Consider the following 13,246-nt stretch of genomic DNA (forward strand, 5'->3'; position numbering starts at 1 on the left):
ATATATATATATATATATATATATATATATATATATATATATATATATATATATATATATATATATATATATATATATATATTACCTACAATCAATAGGTGTTCCCAGTAAATAAATGAGCAACTGAAGCTCTAAGACGTAAGTGTTGTTTTTTCACGTAAAGTCAATTGTTCGCTGAAAGATTTTTATTTGGAAACGTTGATATTTTTACATTTTGCCGTTCAGCACGATAAAGTACAAAAGAATGGCCGTTAGAATGATACATAATACATGCACATTGAAGTTATTTACAGATGCACAAACAGGCGTACAAAAAATTATTCACGCACTCGTAAACCCTAGGTCGAACTGCGCGGCTCGACTGGATTCTCGAGTGCTCACATTTATGCATACATTTTTCGTAATTACCCGGTAATGAATAACGTTAAGGAAAAGTGAAAATTGCAATGGAAAGTTGAATAAATTTTCTATAAATAGCCCACGTAGAAGCATTAAGTGTTCCCAGAAGCTGAAGGACGGAAATGTTGTTGAAAGACAGAAATACATGTACAAAAAAGTAAATTCTTCACTACTAATCCAAAAACACGTGAAGTATCATTCAAAATACTCAACAATCACTTGCAAACACTTTCATAACAATAGCAAAAGCGAAAGCACTTCACAAACGCAGATAAATGACGACAAAGCAAAAAACCCTGAGTTTCGAAAAGATGTGCTGAACTCGGTCAAAATAGGAGGTGCAGTGCTTTAGCTGGGGGAGGACTGCGGCGTATCCGCGATACCTATCGGTTTCCTATTTACGTTTTCTTGTAGGTCCAAGATCTGCCCACTCAATGGCGCAGTCCTCGTTTCGGATGACTGTCTTCTTTTTTTTTTTTTTTTTTTTTTTTTCCCCGTCAAATCTATCGACGCGGTCTCGCGTCATCGGATCACCAGAGGGTTAACTTGTAAATAATTACTGTATATTTTACTATGGTATCGCACGTGTCTTTCTAAAGCCTCCTGAGACTCAACACTACAATAACAAAGCCAGAAACGATAAATCAACATTACAGAAAGAACTGCACAACAATATTTCTGTTTAGTTATTCATCTTTTTTTCCTTTCCCATAACTGATCTCTTCTTTGTGTCTTTCCTATTATCGTCTGTAATATCTGTCCAATCTTTGGAAGCTTGAATTTCAAGTCAGTGGCCCCTGTAGGCTAGTTCCATATGAGCTGGGGTTTATCTTCTGAATAATAATAATAATAATAATAATAATAATAATAATAATAATAATAATAATAATAATAATAATAACATATGAATGCTGGAAGGCTGATAAAAGTATCAACACTAGATTATAAGGCCAATGCCAAGCAATTCATCATATGAATATAACAACATATTCTGAGCATACAGATACATTTATAGATAATAAACAGTACAAAATAAGATAAAAACTAAGTGCAGTATTAATGCTACCTAAAGATACTTTAGAGAAACAAAGCCAGTGATCATCACTCAAAAGATCGATACTTAACGAAACTGGAATAAAAGTACATTAACTTTAACTTCATAATTAGGCTTTATATCCTACATGACAATTCTATAAGTTCAAAAGACATAGCAAACATAATTCATCAAGTTTCCAAGAGATGTCGATAATGGACAGACGTTATTCAAGGAAAACAAAGGCTGGCAAGGAAGATTATGTACAAATATTCAGGGAATTTGAGAGAATTTTGCAAATAAATACCAATACCCTACAGCAACATGGATGAAGCATCAAAACCTATAAAAGAAGAGAGAGCAAAATGAACAAAATTTCGGGACAAAAGCAACAAGGAGTTTCTTGCTTCTTGGACTTTGTTAACCTATTAAGAGAATCACCAATAAGAGAAAAGTGGCTTTTGACATCGATGCACGCATGCCCCTCCTCCACAATGAATTCAAATTTATCACATATTTGGATACCTCATTTCAAGAGCATGCCTATAAAGCTTATTATCGTTGATGCCAATAAAATGCTGGATTTATGGAATTTAGGTCAAACTTCCAAGCACTGGGGCAGCCCTATGGGGATATTACTACACTGAGCTTTACAAGGGAAACTTAAGCACTACAGACCATGGGGAGTGTGATATATGAATCTGCATCATCATTCCAGCCCTTCGTTTACCTGCTCTTCCATGGCCTTAAAATATAAATTTCCAATCTATCAAGGAGAGTGGAAAGAATTTATGTAAGAAATTTTATAAGGATAAGATATTAAACATAATTTTCTCATTTCCTTCATCCAATATTACATTCAAATTTAAAAGAGCGGAAATCTTGACAAGCCTTCACTCTAAAGTTTAATGCAAAACTAAGCTAAACTAATAACTATATAAAGGTGAGCATCCTTAAACAAACCTTGTGAATTTTCCATAAAAAAAACGTTTACTGATTTTGGGTTATGAGTCATCCTACCTCACCTCTCATGTAAGCTCAGTTCCCATCGGTGAGAGAGAGAGAGAGAGAGAGAGAGAGAGAGAGAGAGAGAGAGAGAGAGAGAGAGAGAGATAACAATGTTCACTTTATTAAAGTTTTTATTAAGAAAGAAAAGAAAAAGAAAAATGGAAGATGAGTTTCTGATTACAGAAAAAAACAAACATGAACTTAGAAAGTAATGGCCCATTTTAAATACTCACAGTGAATGAAATTTTCCCTTTGCTGCACAAAGTCAACTTTTCTAAAATTGTGAGATGGCTGCTTGACAAAATGGAAGCACAGAAGTCTTCTTCATATTTATGGGAGTCCTCTTCATGTAACACCGCCACGCTCTTCATCAGTCCCTGTTATTTAATTCAGGTTCTTATTCAAATTTACAACAAATACTGTAACATAAACAAATATGAAATTATTTCATTATTCTATCCTCAATTAACAGATATGGATTACCTACATAAATGATGGGCTCAAGTTTTGGGCATAACCATATAAAATCCTTTCTTTATTTATTTATTAACATTAGATAAAGTTACCTTCTGTGAAAGTGCAATGCTAGGGTGAGGAAGTTCTGCTTGACATTTGCTTAGACAATTAGTAAGGTCACCAAAAGTTTCAGTTACTTTGGCAACTGCAATGGAAATAGCTTTATTACTGTCTGCACAATCTAGTTCAGGTAAATTAGCTCTCATGTTTTCGCTATAAAGAATTACTTGCTCCTGTGATCCCTTTGTCTTTTCCTGTTCTTCTGTCATTTTTTTTACAATAGATTCGTGCCAGACAGCCTTTTCATGCAACTTTATAGCCAATTCTTTGTGCTTTTCTATGCTGTTCTCAAGAAACTGTTGATAATTTGATAACTGACTCTCCAAAGCTTCAGAAGAAAGAAGTAGATTAAGGGCACTTGATTTCTGTGAATCAATCATGTCTTGCATTGTTCTAATTTTGTTTGGTGGTTGTAGTTTACAAATGGTGCAAAACTTCTTTTCTTTCATAACAGAAATGCACCTTTCCATCCCATAATTTACAGGAATTTGTGATGAATCTGAAGCTACGACGTTTGTATTGCACTCTGGGCATGTAAGTCTACCATTCATAATTAGCTTGCTTATGCAGTCGGTGCAGTAACTGTGGCCACAGGGCAGGATACGAGGTCTTCTTGTTTCTTCATCATAAACTTCATAGCACAGTTGGCAAGTATCAACACTCTCCATTTCCTGCAACAATATGAATTAACTTGAAAATAAGAATACCATATCAAACGTAAATGATGTTACACTCCATTACATAAAGAATTAAATTATTTTTTTTGTTTTTGTTTTCCTTCTCCTAGCTTAAAGTAGCATGCAGTCATTAGAGTCCTGTATTCGATCAAATGTAATATAGCAAAACTAAATCAAACATTCTTTTGGTTTGTCAGACGCTACTGACTAATATAAAGTTCTAATGGTAATGCTATATAACATTTTACTATATATAGCTACAACAAGAGAACAATTGTAAACAAAACAAAAACAAAGATGTCGTGGTGAAGTCTTATACTTTTTACATTTTCATAGATCAGTTAGCCTAAATGACTTAAATGAGTTAACTGCTGACAGAATATGGGACCGAGAGTTAATTAACATACACTTAAATTCAACCACAAAAATATTACTCTTGTTAGCAGAGTATGAACATTTCTTTTTCCAATAAATTGGCAAGATCAAGAGGAAATAAACAACACCATGCAGCTAGCCTATATTATTTTTTGCGTAAACTGTCAGAGAAACAATGAATTAAAAACATAGAGGAACCATCTCTATTCTTCCCACAAGATTATGGATGTACCATGTCCATATTAATGATTCAAAAAGATCATCAGGAACATATGAGTTATTAACTTTGACTTTGTTGTTATATGACTCCATTTTTTAACTGGCTCTTTTCAAAATCAAGCCAAACACGAATTACTCAAACCGGAATTCACTGAGTGCAACCGAAACTAGACAACTCTAGATGTAATGATGGCATAATTGATCAGTATTACTGTTTTGCCATTCCACTTTTAAGTACATCATTTCAAATGACATCGAAAGTAGAATATAAGAATGCTGTCATAAATAATAAGCAGCTTCCCTTTATAGCCTAATACAAAAATGTAATGTATGAGAGGTAAGGATAATATCCAGTCTCTTTGAAGTGCTTTTAAGAGTGTACAGTCTTAGTTTTCCAATGAATAAGACAATAATAACTACAATTTACACTTCCTTAAAAAGTAAATATCTGAGACATTTCCTTTGGCTCAATTAAAGTGCATGCTTATCTAAATTCTAAATAACTCGAAAGGTCAGATAAGGAGACATTAGCAATTACCCTTCCTTGGACAACTCTGTACTGATTTAGTGATTCATTTCAAGTTTCTTAATATATATATATATATATATATATATATATATATATATATATATATATATATATATATATATATAAATATATATATATATATATATGTCATAAACCACTTTATGAATGTTGCAACCATATATTTAGAGCACTTCCTTCTGTGCCCCTGTTCACTGGTAAAATATGGACAGATGATATGTTACAAGAGTATATATACAAAGCATATGTAGGTGTGGCAGTAAGTGTCCACTGGTATGCAGGTGACCGTTTCCCAGGAAGGATGGAAATTAAGCAATTCCCTCGTGTTTTTAGGTCTCATTAACTCCCGTCTGGCAATGAGTCTGGTGTTCGTATTTTCTGGAACACCTGCTTAAGAAGAGGCCCGAGGATTAACTCGTCGATGTCATCCGATTTCCAATGTCCTCCTGATATGTTTATATTGTTGGTTTGATTGATGATAGCAAATTCCAGCATCTCCTTTTGTATGGACAGCTACTTTTGAAAACCAGCTCAACCCCACTTCAGTTTATAGTATGGTCTTTATCCCTGATATGTAGGAAAACCCCCGAACTCCCTGAAGTGTACATCACTGATCTTTTGTGCTCTGTTAATCTTTGTGAGATGGATCTACCCGTCTTCCCACGTAAATCTCATTACAATTGCTGTGAGGAATCTTGTAAACTCCGGCTTCTTCCCCTTTTTTATTCAAGTATACGTTAATGAGAAAGCTCCCGATGGATTTGGGATATTGGAAAATAAAAGGATTATTAGACCTGAGGTGTTCTCTGGCTTTTTGGATGTTTTCGTCGTACGGAAGCCTTATTTTGTTTAAATCTATTTGTCTGTTGTGAGTGGGACCTCTGTAGTATATTTATTCGCTTTGTTACTGGCCTTCTCGATATTGTGTGGTGGATAGAGCGGTTGCGTTAGGTGTTGGCGGATCGTGTTGAATGCTTTACCTAGGTATCCATTTGAGCATATTCTAAGCCCCCGGAGGAATAGGTTGCAGCCTACCTGGTCTTTACAGAGACATCGTGGTAGCTTAGGAAATGAAAATAAGAAACAGTAAAAGTGGGCTTCCTAATACTGTGAAAGCACATCTGTTGTGTTCTCTTATGATCAGTACATGTAGGAACGGCAATTTTCCGTCCTTTTCCCATTCTGTTTTGAAATTAATGGTCGGAACTAGCGAATTTAGTCTATTAAAAAATTCATTGAAGTCTCCCCGGCTATTGTTGCAGAAAGTAAAAATATCATCTATGTATCTAAGCCAGATCATATTACAGGGTTTGATAGATGACAAAATTTCTGTTTCGAAATATTCCATGCTAGAAGGGGAGATGGGGACTGTCCCTGCTATAGCCAAATTTTTGTTTGTAAAAATTACCATTGAAAGAAAATGCGTTGTTAGTTACACAGAGGTTGATTAGTTTTAGAGTTTTGTCTATGCCAAAAGTTAAATGGTCTTCATATGGTTGTAACTTTCTCTTTAAAAAACACAACACGTCAGCGATCGGGAATTTGGTAAATAATGACCCGACGTCTAGACTGAGCAATTTGATGTTATTTAAGGGGATATTTAAACTGTTAAATTTTTGTAAAAATCCTCTGCATGTTTGATGTGGGAGGATGAGGAGGTTCCTAGAAAGGATGATAACAGGTCTGCAAGCCATTTTGATAATTTACACATGAAAGAGCCCCTGTTAGATATTATGGGGAGTAAAGGAATCCCATCTTTATGTGTTTTTGGGTGGCCGTAAAAATAAGGGAGAGAGGGGTTGATTGTCTTGAATGCCTGTAGTAATTCTGTGTTCCTCCTATTAATCCCTATGGTTCTGACTGATTTGTTAAATTAGGCATCAATATTTGCTGTGGGGTCTTTCGTTAATTTACCATACGTCTGCTCATCGCTTAAAAGTTCTTGAACTTTACTGATATATATGTCTCCTTATCTAAGAGAACTATTTTCCCGTCTTTGTTAGATTTTGCGATTATGAAGTCCTTCCTTTTCCTTAACCTAGCTAACGCATTTTGGAATCTTTTCGGGAGCGATTTTTGTTGTTTTGTTGCTCCAAGACCTTTAGCAAAATGCCTTTGAGACATGCATTTTTTTGTCATAATTGTTTTTTGCAAAATGTTTATCAAATGCAACTAAGAAATTAAGAAGATTACTCTCGAGACCTGGTTTTAGAGTGAATGAAACACCAAGATTTAAAACCGTCTGTTCTTCTGCAGTGAGGGATGGTTAAAGAGGTTCAACACATTATTGGGCAAGCCAAGATTATTCCATACATTGTTTCTAATCAGTGTTTTTAATTTGGTGCGCAAATTTCTGGAGTGGGTCTCACTGTTTTCAATAGCACAAAATAGGAAAGATATCTGTACATACCATCATTCCTGCGCAAGAGGCGAAGCGATCTGGCTAGTTCACTTATTTTTCTTCTCATCGCATAGATGTCTTGGTGCGTGGCATGTATTCTGTCTTGGAGGAATGAATGTGCGGATGGAGTCCAGAAATGGGTCTTAAGTCGATGTCCATCACGTGAAGCCATACATCTTGGGAGAAACTTGTTTTGCAGGCATTCTTGTAGAAAATATTTTTGGCTCTTCCACTTGTGTAACCCATGAACTACTCATTCATACCATCTAAAGATGTGCTTGACAGCTGGGTTGATGCCAAAAATCTGACGTAAACTTTGATGTTCCATAATAGGCAAAAATGGATGTCTTTTACTGTAATACAACAGTATAATATGAAGATGAAAAGGCCCATAAAATGCTATTTGAACATTGCAATCACACATTTCGAGCACTTCCTTCTGTGCCCCTGTTCACAGGTAAAATATGGACAGATGATATGTTACAAGAGTATATATACAAAGCATATGTAGGTGTGGCAGTAAGTCTCCACTGGTATGCAGGTGACCATTTCCCTGGAAGGATGGAAATTAAGCAATTCCCTGGTGTTTTTAGATCTCATTAACTCCCGTCCAGTGATGCATCTGGTGGTCATATTTTCTGGAACACCTGCTTAAGAAGAGGCATGAGGATTAACTCGTCGATGTCATCTGATTTCCAATGCCCTATGGACAAGTTCATGTTGTTTGTTTGATTGATGATAGCATATTCCAGCATCTTCCTTTTGTATGGACTGCTAATTTTTGAAAACCAGTTCCAAGTAGCTGTCCGTACAAAAGGAAGATGCTGGAATCAGCTATTATCAATCAAACCAACAATATGAACTTGTCAGGAGGACATTGGAAATCGGATGCATCAACGAGTTAATCCTCACGCCTCTTCTTAAACAAGTGTTCAAGAAAATACGAACACCAGACACATCGCCAGACGGGAGTTAATAAGGCCTAAAAACACCAGGGAATTGCTTAATTTTCATCCTTCCTAAAACGGTCACCTGTATACCAACGGAGGCTTAATGCCACACCTACATATGCTTTGTATAAAGTATATACTCTTATAACACATCTGTCCATATTTTACCAGTGAACAGGGGCACAGAAGGAAGTGCTCGAAATATGTGATTACAACATTCAAATAGTTTTTTAAAGGCCATTTTATTTTCATATCATACTGTTGTATTACAGTAAAAGACATTCATTTTTGCCCATTATGGAACAGCAAAGTTTATGCCAGATTTTTGGCTTCAACCAGGCTGCGATGGAGATCGACTTCAGACCCATTTCTGGACTCCATCCTCCAAGACAGAGCACATGCCACACACCAAGACATCTATGTGATGAGAAGAAAGATAAGTGAGCTAGCCACGTCGCTTTGCCTCCTGCGCAAGAATGAAGGTACGTACAGATATCTTTCCTATTTTGTGCTATCAGGCGCTATTGAAAACAGTGGGACCCACTCCAGAAATTTGCACACCAAATTAAGAAGATTGATTAGGAACAGCGTATGGAATAATCTTAGCTTACCCAATAATGTGTTGAACCTCTCTAACCATCCCCCCACTGCAGAAGAACAGACGGTTTTAAATCTTGGAGTTTCATTCGCTCTGAAACCAGGTCCCGAGAGTAATCTTAATTTCTTAGTTGCATTTGATGAACATTTTGCAAAACAAAATTATGACAAAAAAGATGCATGTCTCAAAGGCATTTTGCTAAAGGTCTTGGAGCAACAAAACAACAAAAATTCGCTTCCGAAAAGATTCCAAAATGTGTTAGTTAGGCCAAGGAAAAGGAATGATATCATAATCACAAAATCTGACAAAGACGGGAAAATAGTTCTCTTAGATAAGGAGACATACTGTACATATCAATAAAGTTCAAGAACTTTTAAACGATGAGGAGACCCATGATAAGCTGACGAAAGATCCCACAACAACTACAGCTGCCCCATTAAACAAATCAGTCAGAACCATAGGGTGTAATAAGAAGAAGCAGAATTTCTAGAGGCGTTCAGCTGATCAACCCCACTCTTCCTAATTTTCACGGCCTCCCCAAAACACATAAAGATGGGATTCCTTTATGCCCCATAATATCTAGCAGGGGCTCTTTCATGTGTAAATTGTCAAAATGGCTTGCAGACCTGTTATCATCCTTTCTAGGTACTTTCTCATCCTCCCACGTCAACCATGCAGAGGATTTTATAGAAAAGTTTAAAAGTTTAAATATACCCTCAAATAAAATCAAACTGCTCAGCCTAGATGTCGAGTCATTATTTACCAAAGTCCCGATCGCCGACGTGTTGTCTTTTTTAAAGAGGAAGTTACAACCATATGAAGACCATTTTCCTCTTGGCATAGACAAAACATTAAAACTAATCGACCTCTGTATAACTGAAAAAGTGTTTTCTTTCAATGGTAATTTTTACATACAAAAATTTGGCTATAGCATGGGCAGTCCCCTATCCCCCTTCTAGCAAACCTGTGTAAGGAATATTTTGAAACAGAAATTTTGTCGTCTATCAAACCCTGTAATATGATCTGTCTTAGATACCGTAGATGATATTTTTACTTTCTGCGACAATAGCTGGGGAAACTTCAGCGAATTTTTTAATAGACTAAATTCGATAGTTCCGACCATTAAATTAAAAACAGAATGGGAAAAGGACGGAAAATTGCCGTTCCTACATGTACTGATCATAAGAGAACACAACAGATATGCTTTCACAGTATATAGAAAACCCACTTTCGCTGTTTCTTATATTCATTTCCTACGCTACTACGATGTCTAAGATCACAGTAGGGTGCAACCTCTTCCTCCGGGGGATTAGAATATGTTCAAATGGATACCTAGATAAAGAATTCAACACAATCCGCCAACACCTAACACAACTGCTCTATCATCCACAAATTATCAAGAAGGCTATTAACAAAGTGAATAAAATATACTACAGAGGTCCCACTCACAGCAGACAACAGACTTTAACAACAAAATTAAAGCTTCCGTACGACGAAAACATCCAAAAAGCCAGAGAACACCTCAGGTCTAATAATCCTTTTATTTTCCAATATCCCAAATCCATCGGGAGCTCACTCATTAACGTATACTTGAATAAAAAAGGGGAAGAAGCCGGAGTTCACAAGATTCCATACAGCAACTGTAAATGAGATTTATGTTTGGGAAACGGGTAGATCCATCTCGCAAAGATTAACAGAGCACAAAGATCAGTGCAGCATGCTTCAGAGAGTTCGAGGATTTTCCTACATATCAGGGATAAAGACCATACTATAAACTGAAGTGGGGTGGAGTCAAAAGTAACTGTCCATACAAAAAGAAGATGCTGGAATCTGCTATTATCAATCAAACCAACATTATGAACCTGTCGGGAGATTGGAAATCGGATGACATCGACGAGTTAATCCTACGGCCTCTTCTTAAGCAAGTGTTCAGAAAATACGATCACCAGACGCATCGCCAGACGGAGTTAATGACGCCTAAAATCACCAGGGAATTGCTTAATTTCCATCCTTCCTGGGAAACGGTTACCTGCATACCAATGGAGACTTACTGCTACACCTACATATTCTTTGTATATATACTCTTGTAACATATCATCTGTCCATATTTTACCAGTGAACAGGGGCCCAGAAGGAAGTGCTCGAAATATATGGTTGCAATGTTCAAATAGCGTTTATGGGCCTTTTTATCTTCATATTATACTGTTGCATTACAGTAAAAGACATTCATTTATATATATATATATATATATATATATATATATATATATATATATATATATATATATATATATATATATACACCTGACTAACCCAGTGCTGCCTGGGATAACTCTGAATGACAACTGATACACTTTTGCTCTCTCTCCCTCTCCAACTCTCCCTCACTTTTTCCTTCTTTCTCCTCCCTAACACCTGCTCTACTCTCTCTCTCTCACTTTTCCCCCTCTTTCTCCTCCCTAACACCCATTCTACTCTCACTTCCTCTCCCTCTCACTCTCTCTCTTTTCTTCCCCTCACTCTCTCTTTCCCTCTCTCCAACCCTCCGTCTCTTTCCTTCTTTCTTCTCCCAAACACCCCCTCTACTCTCTCTCTTTCACTTCTTCCCCCTCTCACTCTCTCATTTCCTCTCACTCTTTTCCTCCCTCTCTCTCTCTCTCAACCCTCCCTGTCTCTTTCCTTCTTTCTTCTCCCTAAAACCCCCTCCACTCTCTCTATCACTTCCTCTACCTTTCACTCTCTCTCTGCCACACCCTTCCCAACCCCGACCTCCCTTTGTTGCCAATGATGTTTTACCGCCACAAGCTCTTCCTTGGGTTAGTCGGTAGAGTTGTGGCCTTGCACTCGTTAGGCCTGAGTTCGACTCTCCGGCCGGCTAATGAAGAGTTAGAGGAATTTATTTCTGGTGATAAAAATTCATTTCTTGCTATAATTTGATTCGGATTCCACAATAAGCTGTAGGTCCCATTGCTAAGTAACCAATTGGTTCTTAGCCACGTTAAATAAGCCTAATTCTTCGGGCCAGCCCCGGGAGAGCTGTTAATCAGCTCATTGGTCTGGTAAAACTAAGGTATACTTAACTTTTTACCACCACAGTATTCTTTTCCAGATAGTAAGTCATATGTATACCGAAGTTAGGTATGATAAATTCGTATAAAGTTACTAAGTCTACAGGCATAACCAGCCCCATTTCACTGGCAGAACCAGCCCCATTTCAGGGATGCCCTCTCCCCTTCCTTTGGTGCCCTTAGGTTCTAGTGATGTTTTACTCCCATAGTGCAGATTTCTAGATAGTATGTCATATGTATACCAAGTTTGGTTGAAATTGCTCAATCAGATTTCTAGATAGTGTCATATGTATACCGAGTTTGGTTGAAATTGCTCAATGGATTTTAGAATTACTGTGGCACACACACACATACTGTACATATATACATCCAATTATATATCTACTAGCTGACCAACCTGGCACTGCCCTTGATAACTCTGAATGACAACTGATAAACTTTCTCTCTCTCCAACCCTCCCTCACTTTTTCCTCTCTCTCCCCTAACACCCCCTCTACTCTCTCTCACTTCCTCTCTCTCTTGCTCTTTTTTTCTCTCATTCTCCCCCTCTCTCTCTAACCCTCCCCATCTTTCTCTCCCTCCTTCTTCTCCCTAACACCTCCTCTACTCTCTCTCACTTCCTCTCTCTTTCTATATATCTCTCTCTCACTCTCTCCAACCCTCCCTGTCTCTTTCCCTCTATCTTCTCCCAAACACCCCCTCTACTCTCTCACTTCCATTCTCTCTCACTCTATCTTTCTCTCTCTCCAATGCTCCGTCTCTTTTCCTCTTTCTTCTCCCTAACACCGGCCCTCCTTTACTTTCTCTCACTTCCTCTCCCTCTCACTCTCTCTGTCACCCGCTTCTCAACCCCCACTGCCTTTGGTGCCCCCACAGTATTCTTTTCCAGGTAGTAAGTCATGTGTATACCGAAATAAGGTATGATAAATTCGTAAAATTACTAAGTCTAAAGGCATAACCAGCCCATTTCACGAGCAGCCCTTCCCCACTTTTGGTGCCCTTTGGTGCTAGTGATGCCTTACCTCCCACAGTGCTGATTTCTAGATAGTAAGTTATATGCATACCTAGTTTGGTTGAAATTGCACAATGCATTTCAGAGTAACTGTGGCACATACACACACACATACATACATAATCATATCATACATCCATTTGTGTGTGTGTGTGCCAGGTCTCAATCCCTCGACACAGTTACCTTCCGACGACTCCAGTCGACGGTCTATCCACTGAGCCATCAGGAGAGGTGTAAGTTAATCCAGAATCTACTGTACTTGTTTACCAGTTGAGAGCGGGGAAATTATTCTTAGCTTCGGCATTAACCCACCTTCACCAGATAGCTCATTGGTACATTTGGAACACACGGCTTTTATTATGAAGTTTTTATCACACCGTGAT

The 13,246-nt window shown here is 37.4% G+C and overlaps 1 protein-coding gene across 8 annotated transcripts in view; it reads right to left on the bottom strand.

Annotated features, from left to right (window-relative positions):
- Positions 1-13,246, bottom strand: part of LOC136845715 (uncharacterized) — an 893,447-nt gene that overhangs the window by 5,425 nt on the left and 874,776 nt on the right. For 7 of the 8 annotated variants that reach the window (XM_067115907.1, XM_067115902.1, XM_067115900.1 and 4 more), the window contains 2 exons: positions 3,007-3,687; positions 2,674-2,817 (listed from right to left, as the gene is read on the bottom strand). In XM_067115907.1, the coding sequence (XP_066972008.1) occupies positions 2,674-2,817; positions 3,007-3,684 (822 nt within the window). In that variant the 5' untranslated portion in view covers positions 3,685-3,687. Of the gene's footprint in view, positions 1-2,673; positions 2,818-3,006; positions 3,688-7,244; positions 7,266-13,246 lie in introns of those variants that run through there. The other variant, XM_067115904.1, reaches the window with a different exon arrangement.

Source organism: Macrobrachium rosenbergii, chromosome 14, assembly GCF_040412425.1.
Source record: "Macrobrachium rosenbergii isolate ZJJX-2024 chromosome 14, ASM4041242v1, whole genome shotgun sequence".
Taxonomy (NCBI): domain Eukaryota; kingdom Metazoa; phylum Arthropoda; class Malacostraca; order Decapoda; family Palaemonidae; genus Macrobrachium; species Macrobrachium rosenbergii.